Source organism: Amphiprion ocellaris, chromosome 22, assembly GCF_022539595.1.
Source record: "Amphiprion ocellaris isolate individual 3 ecotype Okinawa chromosome 22, ASM2253959v1, whole genome shotgun sequence".
NCBI lineage: Eukaryota > Metazoa > Chordata > Actinopteri > Pomacentridae > Amphiprion > Amphiprion ocellaris.
Window position 1 is genome coordinate 5,459,365 of NC_072787.1, and position 27,016 is coordinate 5,486,380.

General features: G+C 40.1%; 1 protein-coding gene across 1 annotated transcript; it reads left to right on the plus strand.

Moving 5' to 3' along the window:
- Positions 1–26,955, plus strand: olfm3a (olfactomedin 3a). Its single transcript, XM_023279234.3, has 6 exons — positions 1–309; positions 18,764–18,907; positions 19,346–19,501; positions 20,433–20,652; positions 21,839–21,945; positions 22,325–26,955. The coding sequence occupies exons 1-6, from the start codon at positions 190–192 to the stop codon at positions 23,000–23,002; spliced, it is 1,425 nt and encodes a 474-aa protein (XP_023135002.1). The 5' UTR covers positions 1–189; the 3' UTR covers positions 23,003–26,955.
- The last annotated feature ends 61 nt before the right edge of the window (positions 26,956–27,016 follow it).

The window sequence follows — 27,016 nt, forward strand, 5'->3', positions numbered from 1 at the left end:
CGCTCCAAACTTTTTTTCCTCGGCGCTGCCTTCAGTCGGAGCACCGGGCAGCGGTGGGTGTGATGCCGGTAAACGTGTGGTCGCTGTGTCGCCGTCAGAGCGCTCTCTCTGCGGTTCCACAGCAATAAAAAAGAAAAAAAAGAAAAAGAAAAACACCCAAGGTGAGGTGAGCAGGAGGACAGGAGCTCCATGTTAAAGGACTGCACCTTGGAGAAAAGTGGCTGCCCGGAGCCCGTCAGCATGCGGGTCCTGTTGAGTGTCCTGTACCCCGTCCTTTCCCTCACCATCTTCGGATTGTACCCCTCCATGGTGAGTTCCTTCTTTCATATCATCTCCTGCTCGCTGTCTGCCACTTGTTTTAGACCGAGGATGTCATTTGTACCATTAACAGCTATTGCGCTGAGCTTGGAGGACGCGTAGAATCTAGTTCCTATACAGTCGTCCTCACACCAAAACGCGCTACAGTTTCCTCTACGGAGCTGTGCCAAACTTCACTCAAAAGTCCTGCAATTTAATGTTGCCTTGTTTACCAACAGTGATGCAAACGTGCTTTCAGACAAGATTTATGGAGCTTTACAAATGTACAGGAGCTGCAACACTTCGGTGTAGGTTTAATGCGCCTGGCTGCGCTGATTTCCATGACAATTAATGTAAACTTTGAATAATAATGAACGATGTGCCTGCAGCCCTGATGCATAAATGTGGTTCCCTGTTAGTAGATTATGACGAATTTACAAATAACCCCTTTTATACAGACTGTGTTTGAGTGCTGTTTTTTTTTTTAATCTGTGAGTAAAAAACACACATCAAACTTCCCCATTTTTATTGCAGTTTTGTGCTTCATCTCTGTATAAAAATAAGATTGGAATATTGCATCAGTTCTACAGTAAGCACATTTTTCCAACTCCTCTCCCTGAATGGCATTCAGTTTCATTGTGTGCAGTACACTGTGGTTTCTGCTGAAACACAACAATTTATTTTCTGAATAATCACCTTTTGTTATTCTCCCATGTTGGCCACTTGTGGATGTCCTTTTGTTTGTAAGCTAGATGGTTCATAGTGCAGCAGTGAGAGCGAGTACATAAAGCAACACATGCATCTCACCACAGGCTGTTGATCCTTCTGTTGAATAGATGGTGATGCTTGAGCCTTAAACATAACTTCCATTTAGGCCACATAAAGCTAATAATTGAGCAGGAATATTGTTATGTCTCCCATACAGAGGACCATCTATGTTTTTTTCTGAATTTAATGCTGTGTTTCTGTTTCTGTCAGGATTTTTGGTTTGTCTTTGAGTTTAACCTTAAGCAAACCCGACAGAAATTGAATTGCATGTGCAGTGATTTGTAGTTTTTTGCTACGGTAAAGATGGAATAACCAAAGCACATCACGGGTCCCTCATGATTAACAGATAAATGAAAGTGTTGCTCAGGGTGCAGGGTCGTCTGGTGATGAGGGTGTGGAGCTGTCCACTCTCTGGTGCTGAAACTTCACTGCACTGAATCTCTGGCTCTGCCACAGAAACAGAGAAAATCTTCACTCATCCATTCATATGCGGTCTTTGAAACCTTTTATTTCTGCAGAGTGTGTAATGATGCTGACAGGAGTGCACTCAACCACGGGTAGCGCTTTATTCATAGGCTTGACATCCTTGATCCTCTACTAGTCCTGAAGCAATTAAGTGATTAATCAACCAATGGCAATTTATTAATCAGTTTATCCTATATGTCTTCCATCAAGCTAGAATACCAACTGTGCTGGCTACAGCTCCTCAAATATGAGGATCCACTGCTTTTTCTGCTTTATAGGATTTCAAATGTCGTTATTTGAGTATTTGGTAGTTTTATAGAAAAGCAATTTAATACTTTCTCTATTAATCAACTAACCAACAATAAAAACACTCATCTCAGCCATATGCATCCTGGATCTGAAAGGAAATTAAAGGTGGCAAATTTAAGGAAAAACCAAAATAAACAGGTGAAGAAACACAATGAATGCAGACGCTTTCAGGTGCACTGCATGGTACAATTAAGCAATTAACATCCAATCATGCATGTATGCAAATGTTGAGCAGGCCCAGCTGCAGCCAAGCCAGCATTTTGAGAGTTTGGTAGTGCATAAGCGTTAGGCACTGGTCTACAGAGATACTGGAAAAAGTGATATGCTTTCATGAGCCATTCATCACTATATTCTCCACAAGTGGGCAACTGTGGGGTTCACCAAGAGAACAGTACGGGTCTGAATGCTGGGAACCTACAGTGAAGGGATGTAGTGTGGATGTTCTGCTGTGGGGGGCATTTTGCTGCCTTGGTTTGAGTCCACTTGTCCCCTCAGAGGGAAGGCTCGCTGTGAATCAATACAGCGTTGTTCCCAGTGATCACTTTTATCCAATGATGAAACATTTCTATCCTGATGGGAGTGCTCTCTTCCAGGACGTCAGTGTCCCCATCCATAGGACACAAGGGGTCACTGAATGCTTTGATGAGTGTGAAAATGATGTGAATCATATGCTATGACCTTCACTGTCACCTGATCTCAACCCAGTTAAACACTTATGGGAGCTTTTGGACCAATATGTCAGACAGTGCACTCTACCGGCAACATCAAAACACCAAATGAGGGAATGTGCTTTGAAGAACGGTGCTTATCCCTCCAGTAGAGCTCCAGAGATTTGGAGAATCAATGGCAAAGAGCACTGAAGCTACTCTGATGGAACGTCGTGCCTCACTGCGACACTTAATGTTGTTTTTTTTTTCCTTTCATTTTTCACCAGTTTGCATGTTTTCATTATTATGTTACCAAAGACATCTGTATTCTTTGCATTATATTTTAGCAATGTCTATCCAGTCTCACCTCTGGTTTCCTCTGATGACTGTCATTCAGTTCAATGTCTATCTTTTGTCTCTTTGTGATTAAATCAATGAATACACCACTGCCATTGCGGAATATAAGATATTGCTTGATCAAGGGCTGCATGTAAATTGCTAGCATGGTCCCAAAGGCCTTCCAGCTTCAGTGTATTATCTAGAAAGGCAAACCTTTTATAGTATTACACTAAGCTGGAATTATTAAGCTGTCACTCACTGCCTGTCAGACCTTGTACACAAGGCTTTGTTCATTTTAGTAAGGGCTGGCAGCTGTAACCTCTTGGCATTTAAGTTTATGTGTTAGTTCTGTCTTTTGTTTTTTCCCTCTGAACAGGTTCAGTTTAACAACTTTAAAATAACCTTTTGCAACCTGAATTGTGGATAAAGAGGCTAAAGCTAGGGATAATGGTATAGATTTTCCTTTGTGGTGGTGTGTCATGATCTGGTATGGCAGATATTACCACTGCAGTGTACACAACAGATCCCCAAAGAGCCTTTGTGGGAAAATGAAATATTTGCATAGTGTGGTTTTCCCTTATGGTCTGTGCCAGCCGGGTAATTACACAGTGGCTGCTAACGGCACTGTGTTTCTTCATCATGATCAAAATGATGACTGGAATTTGTGTTTTATGATTAAACATTATATCCTGCACCTGGAGGACATATTGATTAAAGAGGAAAGAGAGGCTTAATAGACTTCAGGAGTCTGACGTCAGACCAGTGCCAGCCTTCAAGTGGTTGTTTTATATTCAACAGGCGTAACTTGCCTCAGTAGTAAGAGCTAATAGTGGCAATTTTGTCTGAAAATCAATTTTTAGATTTTATTTTGAATCACACTGATTTTATGTAAGCTATCTTTTATGCGTTTCTCCATATAACTCTGTTTTATGAGGTGGTAGCCAGTGTTTAACTGACTTTTTTTGTCAGTTTCTCCACATCTATAGTATCTCTGGTGGGATGAGCATGTTCACTCTAGAAAGATTAACAAATGGAGGCACTTATGGCTTAGCACTTGTAAACAATGTGTTTGTTTAGGATGAATTGAGCAATACATAGAAGCACTTTTACGTATTTAAGCCATGACAGAACAAATAATTAGTTTGACGTGTGTTTTGTTACAAAAAGCGGCGAGAAAGTCAACTCCTATTGGTTTTCACAGCGCACATCATAGACTTTGATTCTTCTTGAATTCTTCTGCTATGTTTGCAAACACCAAATAATGTGCCTGGCTGCACTGAACAAAACTAGAGTGTGAATAATGTGAATGTTTCTGAACAGTTTCTCCTGGGGATTCAGTTACAACACCAGCGGGATGGAGCTTTGTGTAGGCACTTGCCCTCTGTGTTAGCCAATGTGAGTAGGTGGCAGGCAAGCGTACGCAACACCCACATGAACTCACACACACACAAAGCCCATTTGTAATATAAATGCCTGGTGTGCCAATTCAGAGAGGAACGGTTTTCAGCCTCAGCTTCTGTTAAAAGGTTTAAGGTCACACAATCAGATTTTGATCACGCTAAAAAAAAACAATGAAGTGAAACTTGGTAATGACTAAATAAAGGTTGGGGAAATCCTGCAGAGAAAATGTTACATCTTCTCATTAATACCAGATACTGTTGATCATTAATCATACGGAACACAGTAATGCATCTTTTAAAGTTATCTTGTTGAGCTGAGGTGGTCGTCTGCCAGGAGCTGATGTCATTTCTTGCTTGTTTAGAATCCTTTTTCACTGTGTCTTAGTGTTTGTATGGATGATAGACTCAGGGAAATTTGTCGAGCACAGATGCCATATTAAAAGATGAGAGATGGCATGGGCAAACACCTCCACACACAGTCATTCAGCAGTGAAAAAAAAAAAGAAATGCTGGAGGTTTCATATTTCACATAACCATTTCCACAGAGAGGCTAAATTAAAGATGACACCCTCTAACTATGTGTCAACACAAACAAAGCAAACTGTTTAGCCACAAGACTGCCAGCAAAGTCATTAGTTGGGATGCTGCATGTTTCCGACAGGGAGGGGGTTGTCAGGGATGATGGGCTGGAAATAAAGAAAGGAAGTCCACTGGTGGTAGTGATAGATGTGAGTGGTTTTTACCGGCAGGTGGGTAAATATGTGGCACTTTACTTGGATTTAAAGATGTTAGAGACGTGTGAAGTTGTAAAGACTTTTCTGTCACTCGCTTTGAATGTGGGCTTTAAGATGTATCAGTTGTGAGGTATGTGGGGCAGGCAGGTTTTGTGAGGAGATCGGTTGAGCTTATGCTTGTCAGGAAAGTGGATTCATCCTGGTGATTAGCAATAAGACGTCTAAGCACTGGCAGTGACAGACAACCACCTCTGAGCAAATTTCCGTTTTGGCGTTGTGTTGTTTTGCCCTTTTCTGCATTGTAGTCATCAGCATTCACTCCAAAACAGACACATACACCAAGTTAATATTAATACATGTTATTGTGAAATTCTTAAAATGGCCGTATTTCTATATATGATGATTAGGACTCTTTAAAGTGACTTCCCCTTCTTGGAGCTCTTTTTCGCTCCTCTGGGTGAATGCAGCTCAGTTAATAGTAAGTCTAAGCATAATTACAGGAGTTGAGACATGATGTTGAAACTACGAGGGGCATAGTTACTGCCCTGTCCCTGTTCCCCTTATGATTACTGTAATTACAGCCCAAGCGGTTTCCAGATCAGATGCATATCACTGGATGAGAGGCTGGACTTGAGAGAGATGGAAGACATTTGCAGTCTCAATAAATTTATACTGTACTCAGGCAACAAGAGACTTTATTAGGGGCCATGCTGTTTGATTTCTTACGAGTACAGATAAAATGTAATGTAACTTATTAAGGAGGTGTAAATGGAGAGGCAGATTTAGACTGATGCTGAGAAACTAAAGCAGAGGATACTTATTTGAGTTTGAAGTAACTAAAATGCATACCATGAAACATAGGCTTCATATCTTCTTTTACATGAGAATTTTTGCATTGATCTGACCCATTCCTCTCAGTTACTCTTAGCTCTTCATTGTTACTCCGCCAAGGTACACAGCGGAGTTATGTGACGATCAGCATACGTTTGTCTGTTAATCTGTCTTTCTGTCTGTCTGTTAGCAACATTACTCAAAAACGGATTTGGATGAAATTTTCAGGGAAGGTCAGAAATGACACAAGGACAAAGTGATTAGATTCTGGCAGCGATGCGGCTTGTAGTCTGGATCCACGGATTTGTTGAAGTTTTCTGTATCATTGCGAGATAGTGGCACGGCGTCACTGTAACCATGACAACAAGTGAACACTACGTCAGCTGCCTGCCGACGATCATATGATTGCAATCCTACTACAAATCCACTGCTGAGGACTTATCGGGACTTATCCGTCGGAAGTCATACAATGACTGAGCTGCCTGGGTGGAGTGCTGCACTTTCTGAGTGCTTTTCTTGTTTTACACTGCATTTTCTGTTACATTGATAACAGTTAGCACTCAATTTAGCCAACAGTAGCTGGTTAAAAAAACAGACTTCAGCTGGCTTTTTAATGTTTCCAGGCAGGTGACTATAAATTATGCTTATAAATAAGGAAAATGTCGGTTCGCAGGGCTGCATAGTGGCTCGGTAGTTAGCACTGTCACCTTGCAGCTAGAACATCCCCGGTTTGCGTGCCCACCTTCCCGGGATCTTTCTGCATGGAGTTTGCATGTTTTCCCTGTGCATGTATGGGTTTTCTCCGGGTACTCTGGCTTCCTCCCACAGCCCAAAAACATGTCAAGGTTAATTATCTAAATTGTCCGTAGTGTGCTTGTTTGTCTCTATGTGTAGCCCTGTGATATACTGGTGACCTGTCCAGGTGTCCCCTGCCTTCACCCTAAGTCAGCTGGGATAGACTCCAGCCCCCTCACGACCATCGTGAGGATTAAGCGGTGTTTAGATAATGGATGTATGGAAAATGTAGGATCAGACTGGAAATTTATTCAAACATATTTCAATTAGACTGCTTAGTTTTCGTAATTTTGGTCTGTGTGATGGTTGGCTGGTTGCTGAACACACTCCACACTCATCATGTGACGCTTACTTGCCCAAAAAGCATTTTCCCCATTAGGGCTGCAACTGACAGTTCACTCCATTGTGATTAATCTGTTTGTTGATTGTTTTCTCAGTTATCAATTAATTGAAAAACTATAAACTGTCAGAAATGGTGAATACTGTCCATTAGTGTTTTGTAGTTGACAACTCATCAATTATTTGCTTCATCTCTATTCTCCACACACATTGGAGGAGAACCAGCTTCAAAATGGTGAATACTCCATGAAATTAGTTAACATATTAGAATTTTGATACAGGAAAGTCAGAATCAGTAGTTTCGGGAGCCAACAGGAGTTTGAAAGGCCCAAAATGGCAAATATGCCAAGAACAACTTTCATTGGAATAAATGTGGCACCATCTTGTAGTTTGTTATGCAGCTGTCCTGTATTACACCAATAGTTATTTCCCTGGACCAGCTAGATACTATGCAATGGAAACACTAGTCGTGAATGGAGCATTTAAAACTAAAGGCAAGGGCCTGTTTGGTCAGCTACGATTGGACGATCACTGTTCAGGATCTGAGTTTGGCAAACAGTTGAGCTGACTGTGCATCTATGGTCAAACAGAGATCAGTACAAGTCTAAAAGTTTAATTGCAAACATCAGTCTCTTCTTATACCATTAATATTGCAGGACCAATTAGCACTACAGCGATAAAGCAAATGCACAAGATCAAATGTTAACAATTTCTTCATTATCAGCAGCCTAGAATAACCTGAAAGAGTTTACAACTTAGTTAGCAAGCTTCTGTATATTCACAGTATTTTACATGCCCATATTTTCTGCTTTTATTTAAAGTAACAACTTTAGGCACATTCTCATTAAGTTGCTGAAAGGCATTCTAAGAAACAGGAAATCATTAACTGAAGTAAGAGGGTAAGAGGTAAGTTTAAGGAAAGTAGTTACAGCAAATAAATTGCAATAAAACTTCAAAGAACTCTTGAAATGCACTGAACATACTAATGCGATGGAATTTAAGAGTTTAGCACTGAATTTAGATGGTTTATGCAGCCTCTTGCTTTTAGGATGGTGCTTGTAGTGGACAATCTTCGCTGCAGCTTCAGCATCCCATCATACTGACACCTCTGTGGAGCATAATTAGAAAGAGGAGAGTCAAAGGACACTAAAGAGCAAGAAATATTCAGGTGAACAACCTTTGTTGCAACATTTTGTGAAATGTGACCATGTCTACATCTGACGGTTCTGTGACATTAATGTGGCAGCGATGTCCTTTTCCACAATTCAGCTTTCCTATGCAATACTAATGAGCATGCTCTCACTTTTCACTGGGAAGCTGCCAACACATGTGCATGCTGATGACACACATTTGATTTTTTCATCTTATTTTGGCAGACTGCTGCACAAGAATTACAAACACGATTCCAATTACAGGGCCTCCTCACGTAAAAGTAATACTTAACAAATGGGTGCTTCAGATTTCATGAAATGCACGGTCTTATCGTGCTGTTTTTTAATTTGGGTGACGCTAATTCAACTAATTTACTGCAGCAGAACTGTTGAGTGTGGCCGTATCTCTCCTGAAATAGAAGATTCCCATCGTGGCTTTCTTCGACCTCCCTTTATCTCAGCATACCACGAAATAAGTTCACATTTGAGCACTGTCACAGCTGCTTAGTATTCCGATTGTGCTTGCATGTACCATTCAGTGTGGCCTGGAGCTGTCCACTGGCTTTACTTTACCGATAATGTTTGATGACTGTTTCATTATCATCCTCCGTGGTGCTTATGACTGACATGCCGTCTTGTTCAGTCAGAAGACTCATTAAGGCACACTCCGGAGAAGAAGCACAAGGGTGTGAACAAGATAATGCTGTAGCTCATTCAGAGACATTCACAGACTGTCTAGGGCAGAATGTGCCGAGCTCCTGCAGAATTATCCATTCAATCTTCTCTTGGCTGGGGTCAGAAAAGGCAAGAAGGTGGTACGCCTCTAAGAAATTAATCTCCCTGCATGCCTTTCACCAGAGTCACATCTGAGAGAAACGATGGCTTTTCTTTTTTGGCTCCATCTTTTCTCCATCTCCCTCCTTCCCTCTACAGCATGCAGCACCTCTTTGTCACCGGCTTTCGGGAACCTTTCTGGTCTCAGGATTATTGCTGCCGTGTTGCTGTTGTTCCTGTGTTTAGGGGTGTTGCCATTTGTCACCGCTGTCTTAGACGTCTGCATCAGTCTGGTTACGGAGCTGGCTGCACATGCAGGTTCATCTTCCCCTGCCATTAGAGCTAAAATGTTAACTCATTTAAGCGGTATGATCATCACTTACAGTACCGACATGCGCATTCCACTTCACTTGCCGCCAATACCCTGGTGGCTTTTTGTTTGGACAGGTTGATAGATGACTGGAGAGATAGCATCTGTTTAGGTCTCTGTCTAGTGGCAGGGAGGACGGCAGCGTTATTCTGATATGAAAGTTGGCTTTACTGGCATCACTGCTACCTAGATTGGTTTCTAAATGAGTTAAGGAGGCTTTTATTAGTGTTTTAATATCACAAAATGCCAATGTTAACCTGCTAATGTTAAGGATCCAGTGGATTGAATAAGATGTTGACATCAATAGTTAAAATAAACAAAGCACTTAAGCTATCAAAGGGACTTGATTAATAACCAATAGAACTGACAAAGTAATACAGTAATGACAAAGACTAAAGCAAAAGCATGTGACCAGGAGAGCTGTTTCCAAACTATCACCATTGTTCCGTGAGGATGTAGCGCTGTGGAAATGGAGGAGACACTTGAGAAACTGCCATCTGAGACCAAACTTCCATCACAGCTCCATATTGTACGCTAAAGTGACAAAACAGTAATGACAGCTTATCAGTATTAGACTATTTGTGGCCTCCCTGCAGCTCCAGCTGATACTGCTAAGGGAGTTGGGTACCCCTCATGCTATTTATCTAAGCTGTGTTTATAACAGATTGATTTCTGCCCCCGCCGCCGACAATCTTTTAATTTTTTAGCTCCAGTATCTCACCTGTGGTAGTCCTCTGAGGAGTCCAGACTCAGACTGCTGCAGCATAGCAAATGGAATCAGCCATCATGGAAACGGCTAAAGAAATTATATCAGGAGACCAAGGCTATACACAGCGGGGGGGAGATTCGTTTAGTGCAGACAGTCAGCTATAGTATATGGACTTGCTGGGAATCTTGGCACCAGCTGAGACAGATCTACTTAGCACCGAACAGAATCATTCCTCTGCCAGAGCCCAACCGGGTTTTGCATGCAGGAAAGCAATAAAAAAAGAGCAAAATATCTTTTATCAAATTAGAAGTGCTATGATTTCACAGGAATGTTCTGCAAATATGGGAAAAAATACAGGCATAGAAAATATTTATATAAAAGCATATTATTTCAAATTTAATTTAAAATCCAACTTAGTTATTTATCAGAAATTGATAACACTATGATAACATAAGAAAATATTCTTTGAATTGGGACCAATATATAAGAATTGCATGAAGCTAAACAGTCTAATATTCTTCTCCTTTCAATAGTGTTTTCAGAACTGTAATCGTAAATTGCTCATGGCTATGGCTGAGGACAAAGGAAGTGATTCGGATCTAATGACTGTGGCCAACTCTCCCAGACATCATCTACTAACTCAATCTTACCATATTACCTATATTAACCTATCCATTCCCTTTCACTCCCTCATCAGCCCCCTGTGTCTTTCCCTCAGTCAAACAAAAAGGTTGATGAGGACACAGTCAATGCTAAGCATGCAGTAAAAGTAAAATACATGTTGATTGCAGAATAGCAAACAGAAAAGAGATTCAGTTAGGTGTGTAATTGGCAAGGTAGCTGTCTGCTGAGAAGAACATGAATCATATTATCCTCAGGCAGGTATTCATTATCATTACTGTTTACGCTCCGTAGATGCACTGTTGACTTTGCATGTTTTTACCGAGTGATCCATGATTAGGAAAGGCAGGTCTACATTTGTACAGCATGATGCCAGCTATGAGCAAACAAAGCAGAGATGAGAATAACACAGACAACTGCGGTGGTGACTCTAATGGAACTGTATAATTTTATTGACAACAGAGAAGAGCACATCTCTTAACATCTAAAATATGTCTTACCTGGACCAGTAAAATACATAGATGTGCTGTTTTAAATTTAGCAATTGCACTTAATGACACTGGTGGAGTCAACGAAACAGGCAGGAGAACGCAACTCTGTAAGTAATATGGAAAACTAAGCCTTAATGTTTGTCTGAAATCAACCCCTTTTTGCGTCATGCACTTTTTTATACATAGTGAACACTCAGTATTTATCAATAAATTCATCATCATTATTTTGCGTTATCATTGTCATCTGCTGACTTGTGCAATGGTAATTTTTTGATATATGTTAAATGTTGCATTGCATTGAGAGATTTTTAGAAGAAAGCGATCATAACAGCTTCAACAGAGGGCAACTGGACTTTGTCATTTGTGCCTGTTGAAGATATTTCACCTCTCATCCAAGAGGTTTCTTTAGTTTTAAGTTCTAACTGACTGCTAGAGAGACACAAGTATTTATTTTAAACTGCAAATCACGTAGTTAATGGTCTGTTTATGACCCAAAAATCACATATCTAGAGGTGTGAATGGTTGTGAAAGTGCCAGGTGACGGACCACTCAGGGTGTTGATGGTGGTGAAACTTTATGGGGAGGAATCTCAATCTGAAGTACCTGATAAGTGGTGTCATTGACCAAGTCTACTTTTCTTCTTCTACAGCTCTTTGGATTACCAAGACCTGGATAAATGAGAGTCTTCATATACATTTTGGAGAAAGCCATAAGCATGACTTGATTTTTTCTTAGGGAAATTTTTAAGGTGATTATTGTAGAGGTTACATATACATAAATGTCCTTAAAAAAGTGGACATTAAGTTTAGTGCACTACATAAAAACTGGGAAATGATTTTAAACACGAGCAAAGACATTGTCAGATGTTCAAACACTGAGCTCAGAATTTTTTAGATTTCCACCCAATAACTTCACCATTTTCAGTTTAATTCAGAGTAAAAATCATGAAATATTTGAGTCTCTCTGATCACCAGAATGTTTTTAGACAGGTGTGTAGGCTGACTTTCTCAAAGGGAAATCAAAATAACCAAAATGAGTGCAGTCTCAGTTCTCATTTAGCCTTGCTGTTTTTTTTATTTTTATTCGCAGGAGTAAAACCCAAAGAAAAACAAGAGCTTTAATGTTGATGAAGCTGTTATATGCTAGACTGTATGCTGCCAGTGCTTTATCCAGGTCTGAAAACTGACCAACCCCTCATAGCTTCTGCTTCTGTTGTGTTATAAGGGCACTTTTAGACTGTGACAAATTTGAACTGTGACAAACCGTGTTAACTGAGCCTTGTGAAAAAAATGTTTGAGAAGTGCGAACTTTGGAGTAGCTCACTAGCTAAAGTGCCCACTTCTGCACCAACCCCAGCTTGAAGATGAAGCACTACAGCAAAGAGGAATAAGTCTTCCTCCACCTCCTCAAGCCTCACCTGCACCTTGTTGCTGACATCCTTTTTCTTTTTTGAAAACGGTTTCTATATTTTTTTTTAGATCCAATGCGATTCATAGAACATTCTGCAGTCTCAGATGCTCAGTTCTAAAGAGAAAAATGCACTAAAGGAAAGCTTAAGAGATGATCTGAAGAATGGCGTACATATTGACAGAATTTCATTGCAGTGTTTTTTCCCTGAAAAACCGCAGAAGTCAACATCATGGTGGGACAAGGTCAGAAGATCACCAAAGTACGAAGAATTCACGTAGTGTGCACCATGGATATCTGCACCAAGTTCAGTATGGTTCATCCATCCATGCATCCATGCATCCATCCATCCATCCATCCATCCATCCATGCATCCATCCATCCATCCATCCATCCATCCATCCATGCATCCATCCATCCATGCATCCATCCATCCATCCATCCATCCATCCATCCATCCATGCATCCATCCATCCATGCATCCATCCATCCATTCATCCATCCATCCATCCATACATGCATCCATCCGTCATCCATCCATCATCCATCCATCCATCCATCCATCCATGCATCCATCCATCCATGCATCCATCCATCCATGCATCCATCCATCCATCCACACATCCATGCATCCACCCATCCATGCATCCATCCATCCATGCATCCATCCATACATCCATCCATCCATGCATCCATCCATCCATGCATCCATCCATCCATGCATCCATCCATCCATTCATCCATCCATCCATCCATACATGCATCCATCCATCCATCCATGCATCCATCCATCCATGCATCCATCCATCCATCCATCCATGCATCCATCCATCCATCATCCATCCATCCATGCATCCATCCACACATCCATCCATCCATGAGATATTTTGTGCTGAAGCAATTCAGTCACTGCCTTCCAGACAGCTCATATCATAGCTAAAAAACTTTTTTTTCCCAATGTGGCTACAACTACTCACAGTCTACTGTCCAGAAATCTAAGTTTTATGAACCATCTAATAAAAATGGCAGCCCTTTTACCTTGTAGTTTAATAGGCTAAGTCAAGCACTTACATTAAAACTGGTCCTCCGGTGAAAACAACCAACCTTTCACCAGCTACATGATAATGCACAAAAATGATTATGTCAAATTACATTATATTAATAATACCTCCACTTGTAAAACACAGTACTGTAAATGTCACTCGTTAAGTCTCACTGTGGCATAAAAGCTTTGAGTTCAGTCTGGTCACCTGATAGAAGTCCTGCATTCATAAGGACTAGAAGAGGACTGAACTTGTGTAGAGCAATAAAAGTAATGAAGCAATGATCATTTAATATTAGTGGCTGCAGTCAGTAAGTCACTTCAGATCATCTAAAAAGAAATGTTTTTTAAGTGACAGTCCAATGTTAGATAACCCTCTTGAGCAACATGAGCACCTGTATTCTAGAAAATCTGACCTTTCTGAGGACTGTGTGTGTATTATATGACACATGTATGAGGTAAAAACACAGATGTTAGTATTATTGTGTTATTTCTTTGCTTCTAGAGTTTAGAGCACAAGATGATTCCAAGGAAAGGTATGTATTTGTTTTAGGTCCTTACTGTCAAAACAATATAGAAAGAAATATAATAGACAGAGAGGGATCGCATTGGGAGACAGGAAGAAGCCAGAGTAAGCCGGGTAAATGTGTAGAAACCAAAATCAGTGGCATTATTAGATATGGCACAAAGCTCTGTCTTAGTTTGATACAGTAACATGATATGTTTGCTGCACTGAAACACCCGCTCTCTGTACATTGCTTTCATAAAGATATTTCTGAATCTCTCAGAAAGTGAGATTTGTTGTAAGCAATCGAATTCTGAAACTCTAGATTAAAATGAATGTTCTTTCATTACTGCAGGATTTATTTTTTATTTACCTTAAAGGGAATTTTATACCTCTTGGATTTATTGTACATTCAACATTTTGCTATGTGAGTGTTTTCTGTGGTTTAACGCACTCAATCTGAGAGTGGGAGGTTCTGGAGAGTTTTATTTTGTCGTGAAGTGTGTTGTTTAAGAGCTGAGAGATTATTGCAAATCCTCTCTCCTTGCAGAGTCATATGGGGATAGTCACAGGATCAGCTGTGTCTGCTTTAGCTTAGGTAATATCTCCCATATACTTTTTTAATAAAGCCTCAGCACACTAGTTTTTATTTTCTTTCCTAGGCAAATGATACACCTTGGAGTTGTTTCCCGGTTTCCACAGTGGACATATGGAATACTGGCAGAAAATGCTGTCTGTTGGCAGCCTCACTTCAAAAAATACTGATGACTACTGTATGTCAGCCTTTAAAAAGCCATGAGTCAATCCTGGCAACCGAAAGACTGGGAGATCAAGAAGAAGAACTACAGAGGAAATACAAATGTGTCTTAGCAGCCGGTGATATGTTTGTGTGTGCAGCCCATGCGGTATGTGACCAGTCGTGCAGTTCTGTGTGTGATGCCTGTGCAGAGAGCAAAACTCTGCTGGGCGACTGGGGAGAGCTTTGAGCTGCTGGATGCTGTTTTGTAAGGATGATTAATGACTAGACTTTGGCGTGCAGCTCTGTGAAACCATTGTAGCCTTGGAGCCCGATTTTCCTCTTACACACCGAGAGACAGAAAATATTGAAAAATTCGTTTTTGCCTCATCAACAGCACAGTTTCATAAGGGAAATGTAACATCGTTAAGCTGAATAAGGAGAAATACGTTGTTCTTTATGTAGGATTTTGCAATGGCCTGATAAAATTCATTGACTGTTACTCTTTGGAGCAGGTTATATACCTTTATGTCTGTGCTGTCATGCTTTAGTGGATGATTTTTAGTCAATCAGTGTTTCATAATCAATAGGTAAAGCATCAGTGAGACGGATTGTACTGCCCTATTTTATTTACTCTCTGTCTGTTTTTCTTCATTTTCTCCTCAGCACATACTGGAGCCCTGCCTATTTATCCCTCAGCTCATCATCTTATGCTTACACTCTTTGTGTTTCTCTGTGCTTCTTTGTCAGCATTGTCCTATTTCCTTTGTTTAATCAGCTATTGTTTACCTTCATAACCATCTTTTCAACACTTTCGTCTATGCACAGCCCTCCTCCTCTCCTCCAAATTTACCTCTTTCTCTTCTGATATGTCACGTTGACTGTAATGGAAGACAAGGTTTACCCCTACATAAATATTCAGATTCATACAAAGGCATCTTCAGGCTTGCTTGTTTGTGTTTGTTTGATTGAAGAGTCAGCTAAATATCTCTTTTGCTAGAGAGTGCACATTCAAGGCCCTATTAATGACTGAGAAAAAAACTTTCCACATTTTTACTCCAATTACTTCTCAGTGCACTGTGTTATTAGAATGGAGGGTCTTCTCTCATTGACAAGACATTATGCATTATTTTGAAAGAAGCACACACTTCTAACGTAGTATTATAGCACGGAGGGAGTGTGCACAGGCTCTATTAAGAGCGATTCTCTATATATGAGCAGCTTGGAGAGAGTCTTGACCTTAGCAAAACCAATAAAGAGCACAAGAGTGAGGAATGGATTACACAGTAAGTATGTTGGCTCTAAATGTGAGTTGCATATGTCAGCATGTTTTGTTTACTAGCTTGCTGCTTACAGTGTCAGCTGAATGCAGCATTAGTGTTACTTGTAGTGCCAAAGAGAAATCCTCAGTGGGTTTAGAAAGGTTAAAAACAAACTTGGTTCACAATAAAATTTTGCATGGTTGGCTGCATTCAGGTTCTGTCTCATTGTAAAGCCCTTTCTTTGTGTAAAGAACTTTTTATAGGAGGAACCGGCTCTCTCTGCACAGGCTCATTCCACATTTCAGCATCAATTGTGATCCATAGACATCACAGAAAGCTGAAAAGGCACAGTTTGTGTGACTTTAGCTGCATGTACCCAGACCTCTTCAAAATGACAAAACACATTTTATGTGTTAAGCTTTTCCTCCACAACTGTTACAAGTTAAAATGCCTGTAAAAGTGCCACTTGACGTGATGAAGAAAAAGTCTGTGACAGGTTGGTTTAATGAGACCCACCAGTAATAAATCTAATCTAGGTTTTGTAGAATTTAGGAGATGAAGTTTAGTTTGTTGCTTTCAGCTGTTTGTAGGTCTCTCCTTTGAGTTCACTAAATATGTGCAGTTTTCATACAGCTTCAGAATCTTACAAAAAAAAACACACAACAGCAGTAGCTTCTTTAATTACTCATATTTGTTGCCAGACAGGATTGGTCAGGGTCAAACTGCTAAAACACAATCTGTACTTTTCTTCACTTCAGACAGGTGAGCTGTCACACACAGGGTCACAGTTTATAGGCTGCAGTTAATCGTTTATTACAAAGTGCTGTCCTCATGTTGAGTGCTGAGCTCCATAGCAGCTGTTGGGAAGGATTTTTTATTTTAGTGCCAGCAACACTCTAAGATCGAGTTTTCTCTAGACAGTCAAAAAAATTATTGTGGATTTTTCCACTTTCCTTCTTAAATTCAGAGTCTCACAGTATTTGCAGCAGTGATTATTGTATCATCGATGCTTCCATGTATAGAGCGTGACCTTTCTAACTATCAAAGTAACTGTCAAAAATATGGCAACAGGTAGCCTGGTAATAATGAAAATATGTTTTCTTGTAGCTGTCGGCAGATAAATAACTATTACACAACGAAAAAATAAGACTTTGTCAGCAACATAGACAGGAGAATAGGGCTCGTATTAATAACTGAGCATTTGTGGTCCACTGTATGGTGGGACTTAAAGCTTTATGGAAGTGAACTTTCCCCCCTCAAATACACTGTGCCATTGCTGCTTGTGGGCTGTTTAAATGGTCATAGTAGCTAATAGTAGGCTGTCCATTGAGTCAGCTACCACCAAACCAGCTCCCTGGGACCTGGATCTCACTCCAACTGGATGTTGGCAACCCTGACATTGTAGTACTATGTAGTATTTTTCCACCAATTTGTCCACTGTTTGTCAAATAATAATCTCTCACACTAAGCATCCAAAGAAGGTTATAGAATTAGAACATTTCCTTACTATACTTAAAACATGCCTATAACGGTTCATATTCTTATTTTCATGTAATCTACTGCAGTCTTTAAACATGATATCATATAAAGCCATCAAGTGATTTGGGTTAACAGGGTTATTTTTCTAAACGGTTCGAGACTGAAATATCAGCTGCAGTCTGAGCTCCAGGTAGAGCAGAAATAGCTGCCTAACTATGGGTGATAAAATCTGACAGCCAACAGTTGGTACCAGAAATTAGCTTGATTGTGTCTGCTACTGTCTGAAATCAAAGACCCCCATCTACAAAATTCAAATGGAAAGTCTCCTACAGTTATGAATGTAAAATACATACGTGACGTGAGCATGACTAGGAAGTTACTATAGCAACCACATGCCATGAATTTGACATAACATGATCAGTTGTGAGCTGTAAATGAATGAGTGTAGTTAGTAAGGGGGCAACACACAGTATGGATAATGACTTGTTAGTGCTTTAAATATTAGACAACTTTACGAAACTGAGCTCCCTTTTGTATAATTGAATATGTTAGTTATCATGTATTATGAATCTGAAAGCTGAGGGACAGACACCCTCCAGGCATTTTAGAGAGGAGATAACCATATGCCCATAAATTCTGTTCATAATCCATACCAGAGAACGGCCTTGACTCTCTGAACTTCTTTCCAAAAGTACTCCTTCTGTATAACTTCAGTTTCCCCTTCAACTTTTTCTTAAATGCATTCCTATGTACTTAGAAGGAGAAACAGTCAGCCACCCGGATGCCTAAATGTTGGTAATAAAGTATGTACTTATTTGGGGATGGCACTAATTAGTGTGTTTAGTCACAGAGAAAAGCTGCGTGTTTATTAGCGTTGAGCTTAAAAACATTCAACATCAAAAACAAAAGCATTTTGGATAGTTAAACTGCCATTTCAGAATTTGTCTCGGATGAATTTATGTTTCATTACATCGTTACTGCAGACAGTAAATGAAAACCACATTTAACCGTGGGGTACAGATTTTCTCACTCACTTTTACACACTGCATCACATGTTCAATTTATAAACTCTGTCATTCTATTAAAGTTAAAACAATTCATTCCTGTTTGACCAAGATGTGTAGCTGTGCTAACAGTAGCACTGTCAAGGTTGTTTCATAGTGGGTATTTGTGGCAGCATTTCTTTGTCGCTGTATGTAGGATTACTAATGAACATAAAATCCGTGACTGCAGTGCGTTACATAATGTAATATGTGGGTCTAACTTTAGTGTGTGTGTGCTTGCACTTGTAGACTATCGGCCCAAAGGAGGGCTGGCAGGTGTACAGCTCAGCACAGGATGCTGATGGGCGCTGCATCTGCACAGTGGTGGCACCAGAACAGAGCCTCTGTTCCAGAGATGCCAAGAGCAGGCAGCTCCGCCAGCTACTAGAAAAGGTAAGCACATGTAAAGAGGGGTTTTACCACCCTCATGCAGTATGCATAAGCACACACACTCTTTGATAAAGGATAGGAATGTTGATGGCATCTGTACAAGTTTTATTTTTGTTTTAATGAGGAGTGTAATACTCCTCTTAATATTAGCTGTTTGATTATGTGCATTTATCACAGGTACGCTGAAGCTAGGCTTTGCCTTTTTTAAAATTTTCAACAACAGCCTGTTAGACATTCAGGCACGCAGGAAGCCTCACCAGGGAAAATCCATCAAAGTGCCTTTCAATTAGTTGCCTTGAAAGGAATGAAAGAGCGAAGGGAAGCCATCATCTGTTCCCTTGCAACATTAACCATACCATGCTATGCTATAATACTAAAAGGTCAATTTGTGCAGGGGACTCCATTTCACATGATTATGTATGATGGCTTGTTTTACTCTAGGTGCAAAACATGTCTCAGTCCATTGAGGTGCTGAATTTGCGGACTCAGAGGGATTTCCAGTATGTCATGAAGATGGAGAACCAGATGAAAGGCCTGAGGACCAAGTTCAGACAGATTGAGGATGACAGGAAATCCATCATGGCCAGAAATTTCCAGGTATTCTGTAGCATTATTTAATCAGAACCTGGCTCAATCAAATGTTCAAGGCATCAACCATATTTAAGTTTTACCTTTATTGTTTAATGCAACACTGACTTCATAAGTGCTATTTAATTAATAAACATGCTTTCAAGTGTTACGCAGCTCAGTCTTTTTGTCATGTCGGCCTCAGCTGCAAGCATCTAATTATGGCATTTCCCCTTCAAATCTCTGTTGTTTGAGGTCTAAATTAGCGGCCTTGGCTAATAACTATGCACCACAGTCTTATTTGACATTTCACTATATGTCTAGAAATATATAACATGTTCACTGCAAAATATCCAGAAACTAATTCAGAAAGCACCTTCGTCTTTGATTGTTTCAGAGGTTGTTTTGCTGCCGTAGCTTCCTGTGCGGATTGCACTGGACAGCTGGTATGGGAGTAGGAATATCTCAGATGTGGCAGGTTGCCAGACACTGAATGAGATGGAAAAATAAGTGTTGAATAACCACAGGCATAGCAAGAAGATCAGAAATAAAGCCATGGTGGACCACCAATGAATTTGAATATTTTATGAACATTGTACAAAAGAGTACCTACATAGTCTGTTTTCTTGTGATTAATAAGACTAGAACTATTGCCTGGAACAGTATTAGTGATTTCTGTCATTTGAAGGTGTTTGTGCTGGTGTGGTGCCATGAAACACTGCAGCAACAATGGAGTCCAGGGACATTTTCTAATCAGTTACCCGTCCTTCTGTCTCCTAGATACATGGGCGCATTCTTTTTATAACAACTATTTAACGTGATCTGAAGCACGGTTTGGTCCCTTGTCAAACTCAGTCAAACAAACTGTAGTTTTGTCTTTTCCTGACCGTCACACCTGTCCACATCCTTCCACTTCACTCTCTGTTCCCCATTTGTGCTGCTGCTGCTCTCGCTTGTGCAGGAGCTTAAGGACAAGATGGACGAGCTGAAGCCGTTGATCCCCGTGCTGGAGCAGTACAAGATGGATGCTGCACTCATCTCCCAGTTCAAGGAGGAGATCAGGAACCTGTCTGCGGTGCTGACAGGCATCCAGGAAGAACTCGGGGCCTATGACTACGATGAGCTTTATCAGCGAGTCCTGCGATTAGACAGCAGACTCCGCAGCTGTATGGGCAAACTGAGTGAGTGGTGCACAGTACGAGTAGCTAGACGCAAGGATAAGTCACAGTTCATTTGAATGTATCACAAGTAAGCTAATGGAAACTGCATGTGTAAGTGTGTAGTGTTGGTGGCAGTCTTATCAGAGATAGAACTGGCAGTACTACCAGTACATAAATACTAACGCAATTAGCAAAAGAATAATATTTGCATGGTGCCAGAAATTGTCAAAGCCATATTGTTGTCATAGTAACAGTCTTTTTACCCTCATAGTGTACTGCTGGGTAAAGTAACCAGTGGGGAAATGCATTGCTCAGCAGTCTTGTGTGTTAGACTGCAAAAAAATTGCTTTTTCTTTATTCCAAGGAATTTGCCAGTCTACTTTTGGATGTCTACTTCAGTTGCCTTAATGTTTTTTTTGTTTGGTTGGTTGGTTTCTTTTTTGCTGTTGTGCCATTACATCCCACACTAACATTTGTTTCCTTAAAAAAATGTGGTTAATGGGAATGTGCTTTCACTAGATTTCATGCCAGAGAAACAAAAAAGAAGCACGTTTGTTTTTGCTCTTGTCAGCTGTGCAGTGTATTGACTGCCTTTGACAGTAAATTGTTTGAAAGTCATTAAAAGATGGGAGCTGAGAGTAACATGCTGTATCTAATTGCTTCATACTGGGCTGGAAAGGAAGCTCCTTGTGGCCTTAATATCTACAATCACAGCACTAGTTCTCCAGAGTAGTCGTTAGGATATTAATTAGTCAGCTGGCCAGGTTTCCAATTACACTGTGACTTTCACTAGGATCTTTTTTTTTGTGCCAACAAAGTGAAAAAACACAAAATACATTAACATACTTTAGGACTGATTTTCCTTTGCTAATTGTGCTAAATGCAAATCTGCTATAGTTTACCAATACAATTAGCGTGTAGTTAAGGTTTTGTTTTTTTTTAATGATACAGGAAGCGTGCATATACAAAGAGCTGTGCCCTAAAGAAAATAACATAGTAGACATGAGAGAGCTGAGTTGCCTTTGGTTACATATAGCAGTTGCACCGTTATGCTTGAAGTTAAATAAAGCAGCTCGCTGCCAGTGCTATCTTAGTATGCACAGAGGGCACACTCTCTGGTGGCACAGGCATGAAATTGGCTTGAGAAATCTAGTTAGAGACAAAAACCACCACACCATATCTTATCGCTGCATTTCTTTATTAACAGCGTGTGGGAAATTAATGAAAATCACTGGACCTGTTACAATAAAGACATCTGGAACCCGGTTTGGGGCATGGATGACTGATCCTCTAGCATCAACCAGAAACAACAGGGTGAGTTATGAGAGGTTGTGCAGTGTGTACTATATCTGTGTTGTGTTCGCAGAGATGGTAGAATATCACAACCGCTGAAGAAAGCACTGACTTTCATGGAGTGGGTTTTGATCTTTGAAATTTGAAATGTGATGTAGTGACAGATTTCAAACTACAAACTACAGTTTTTATATACAACAATATTAAGAATTATTTATTATTAGATCATTTAAGTTACGATAAGATGGGAAGATAAGATAGAACTTTATTAATACTGAAGGAAATTCTTGTACAATGTGATTAAATGTGGTCATTTTGAAAGTTAGTAGAAATATTGTTGGTTGATATGATTGGCAGATTGTATTCTAACTGTTGATTCTCTTCCTTCTCTCTGATGTAGGTTTGGTATATGGACAGTTACACCAACAGCAAGATTGTGCGTGAGTACAAGACAATGGAAGACTTCGTAGCAGGAGTGGTCTCTCGAACCTACAGCCTCCCGTTTAAATGGGAAGGAACCAATCACATTGTCTACAACGGATCACTTTACTACAACAAGTACCAGAGCAACATTATTGTCAAGTACAGCTTCGAGACGGGCAGCGTGCTGGCCCAGCGAGCTTTGGAGTTTGCTGGCTTCCACAACATGTACCCCTATACATGGGGGGGATACTCTGACATTGATGTCATGGCTGACGAACTGGGAATGTGGGTTGTGTACGCGACCAATCAAAACGCTGGAAATGTCGTCATCTCTCAGATCGACCCCGACACCCTGCAGGTCCTGAAGACTTGGACCACCGAATACTCCAAAAGGAATGCAGGCGAATCTTTCATGATCTGTGGGACGCTCTACATCACTAACTCTCACCTGTCTGGAGCAAAGGTTTACTACGCTTACTCTACCAAGACTTCAACTTACGAATACATAGACATTCCTTTCCACAACCAGTACTTTCACATCTCCATGCTTGACTACAACGCCAGAGAGAGAGCACTGTACGCCTGGAATAACGGACACCAGGTAATATTTAATGTCACCCTGTTTCATGTCATCAAAACTGAAGATGACTCCTAAACGTGAAACTTTACCAACCACAATTAAAGCACCATCATTTGTGATACAAGGACCTCCTAATTAACTATGATTTCTTTTGCCAGAAGTGGACCACGGTATCTTTACTTGCCATTACTTGAACTTTTCTGATTTGTGGCTCTGGATTCTTGGCTGAATTGAGCATGGGCACCAGTGATTTAATACTTTACTGGAAAACATACTATACACTTTTTACACTTTTCCATTGCTGCTGATCAGACTGGTATGCCTTATTTGCTAAGTATTGGGTCTGCCATCTGAAAACTCTCGATAGCTTTTGCATGAATGTCAACATTTTGTCTGCAGTGATTTGCGATAATATATAGCTGTGTTTTGTTGCAAATCTGTGACTTACTTACAGTGTTTGCTTTTTGTCTATTTAAAAACCTATTTAAAAGTACTTAAACATTTAAAGCAGCCTATTGCATATTTGCTACCATGTAAAGTTAGCTGGTTATAAAGTATAGCAGCCATGTAGGCCCTGTAAAATATTGCTGTTACGTATGTCTCTGTGAAAGAAGAACATTTGTATTTTTTATAAAAGAAACCCATAGGAGGATATCTGTGCATTTTCATTAAAATTAAATATTGTACATTTCATTAAAATGGTTTTGACTGGTAAAATGAACATCTCTTATGATCTGATGAAGAAGCAGCTCCCTGGGGCATCCCATGACCTCATCCTATTTATTATTATTCCAACCATGAAACTCTGAACATTATCTGTCTTGTTTTGGTTGTGTTTCTAGCCCCATGATAACTTGCATGAATTACTGACACAACTTCTGATTACTACTTTCACTGAGTGCAAGTTCTGCAAAAGTTAGCGGCATGTTACATACAGTGTGTTTTCATTTCTCTTAGGGCTTTCTGGAAAAATAGGTGATATGAGAACACAAACCGTTACACTCGAAACGGTATAATGTGATCATACATCTGCCTTCAAATAGAAATGGATATAAAAGTACATGTATACTTGAAGAAGCAATCCAAATTAGTTGCAAAGGAAGGGACACTGTTCACTGTGGGCATGCAGACAAGCTATGGTGTTTCAGATTGTTTCATTGCTTCTTTGGTAGCAACAAAATCAGACCAGTATAAATCTGCTGTTGTATGTTATTGAGGCCATTTATTTAGAATGTCCTTCCGTCTTTCTGTAGTAGAAAGCAGAGATGATCACATTATTCTTCTTAAAATATGACAGATAATGCGCCCGCGTAATTCATTTTCCAAAAGCTAAAAGAACAAAGACACCTGTAGCCTCTTCTTCTTGTAGATGCTACGTCTAGGGTCATCTTACTTGTAATTGGTCACATATGGACACTTTTTCAGGACCCTTTGGTGTCACCTTTCAGTGCACTTGGTACCCCATTTGGGTATTTTTTTGTTGTGCTGGTTTATTTGATAGAACTCCCCCAACGTCTAAGAACAGACCTGAGCAAAATGTTGTCTGCTACTGCTTTTCAAGCATCTAAACTTATTTTAGAGGGATTGTCCACTGTGGTAACCAAAAAATGATGGAGTTCCTCATTGCAGGTGGGAGATATTTGCCCTTGAACATGGTTAATGTTATGAAAGGGTGTACTTAAACCCCACCCAACCTGACTGACCTTCCCCAGCAGGACAAAGCAACCCATCACACCGCAAATTGTGCTCAAGAACACAACAAAACGCCCAAGGCATTGACCTGATTGAGTATCCACTGGATGTGCCAGAGCAAACCCCTTCCACAGATCCCTGATCCTGCAACCCAACAAGACCCAAAGAATTTGCTAAAAACATCCTAGTACCAGACACCACAGGACACTCCCAAAGGTCCTGCCTCCTTATTAGGTCAGATTGGCACAAAGGGGATCTGAACAATACTAGGCAAGCGGTTTTAAAGTTAGGGCTTATCAGTGTAATACCTTACTAACTGAGATGTTGGAGTGTCCTGCACACTGAAAACTGGCGAGTGCATTAAAAAGAAGAGATTCTGACTCCTGACAGTATCCGTATGTGATGAGTTAGGAGTAAGAATGTCTTGCTCCTCCAATGAAAGGAATTATTAGAGGTTGTACCCATAGTTCATGCTTTAAATAACTGATATAAAAAAGAGAAAGATGAAAACATATGGTGACAGTATCTCTGGGAAAAGGAGGAAAGAAAATCTATGCTCTCAACATGAGACTTTTAGATAGTTTAAGAGTATTTTTTTTTTTTTTTTTTGGTATTTCAATCTACATAAAGGGGAACTGAGCCGCTGGGATGATTCATACTGTTCAGTATAATATTCATCTCCTCGCCATCATGTCTCTGCCTCCATTAACAGGGAATATGTTTGGATTATGGTCCCTGATGGTGGGCTCATGTGAGATCGTTTTTATGGAAAAACGCTCAGTCCCGTCTCCGTGCACATACAATGAAGCACATCTGAGGCAACATGCATTTGTATGCACACTCATAAACAAACACACTTGGAGGTGAACTGTGATCTGTTAATTTCATTATTCTCCATCAGCAACCACAGGGAACGGGAACATCATTGGCTGGCCTCTGACACAGCCTGCAACAGCTTTTGATTTGCACTATAAAAGCAGTAAGCTAACTAATTACAGAAGAGATTCAAAACGATGTAGAGAAAATGAAGGCAATGTATCACCGTGGTCGTACCCGCTAGAAATATACAGCTTTGCAATTTGCTTTTTTGGCTTGAAAATGAAGCAGTTTATCTATTTAAGCTGAATTGTGAGACACAAGAGCATCATAAAACCACTGTCAATGGAGAGTACAGATATATGTGATTTGCTATCACTTTTAATCTATGGATTTAGCTGTATAACATGACTATGTGATTGGGGTTGTACGAGCCCTCACTATTGCCTTCTCTAATTTATTGATTCCCAGTCTAGAGATGAAGGCTACAAGTGCTACTCAGTAAAAGCACATGCATCCCCATTGTATTCCCAGCTCTTCCAATTCAGCCTTCTATGTGCTTCTTTTTTCTTGTATTACGTTTGTTTGTGACAAATCACAAATATGCATCTAATCAAAATATCTTTGCCATTTATTTTATTGCTTTCCAGTGGCTCCTTTTCATCCCACCAGTTGCATATTATAAAGAAAGGGCCTTGTCACTCTGGTTATTTAGAAAATAGAGGAGATGCTTTAATCATTTCAACTGAAGCCATGATATTTTCCTAAACCAAACCAAGCAGTTTTGTTGCCTAAACCTGACCAAACAATAAAGTGAACACCCAAGTCTATGTGAACCTCTTTTGTGACTATCAAACTGGAGGCGTTTCCTACTACATCATAGTTATCCTTTTCAAGGAAAGAAATCCACAGTTTAGCTGTATAGAAACAGTAGTTGACTGATGCCAACAGAACCAACAAAAAAGATCAAAACCTCCCATCAGCGTGTATTAACTGAATCAAAAATCGCTCATGCAGAGAACTCAGTTAACATTGATCTTCCTGCTCTTCCTTGCTGTACACAGCACATGGCTTTTTGGGTAACTGGTCGCTTATTCACTGAGATAGAAGCATCCGATCAGAGTATTTATGTTTGACCACACGCATCTTTATCTGTGTTCAGTGGCCGTCACAGGATACACAGTACAGACTGGATGCGCTCCAGTGGTTGTTATATCAGACTATTTCAGAACAGCTCTGCGTTGGCTTCAGACTTTTGGACTGATCTGTTGTGTGTTTTGGATTCTTTTACGGTCAGAGCAGCGGTGCCAAATGGGAAGCAGACCAAGATAGAAAACGTTATGCTTTAATGTTTTTCTTTCTTCTTCTTTTTGTATTTTATTTATTTTTTGTTCAAATTGATTGATTGTTTTTTTCTGTCATTTCTCAGTAAATTAAAAATGGATTTCTACTCACTTTCTGCAGCTCCAGCACACCAGCCCTGTACGACTCTGTGTAAACAAAATAAAATACTCTGCACTACACAATGACAAGTTGCAATATTGGAGTGATCATCAGTAAGCGTCAGTAATCTCAATCTGT

Coding starts and splice junctions, on each gene's coding strand:
- olfm3a (XM_023279234.3), top strand. CDS start 190: ATGTTAAAGGACTGCACCTTGGAGAAAAGTGGCTGCCCGGAGCCCGTC. Junction 19,502..20,432: donor TCATGGCCAGAAATTTCCAG/GTATTCTGTAGC, acceptor TCGCTTGTGCAG/GAGCTTAAGGACAAGATGGA. Junction 20,653..21,838: donor CAGCTGTATGGGCAAACTGA/GTGAGTGGTGCA, acceptor CTTTATTAACAG/CGTGTGGGAAATTAATGAAA.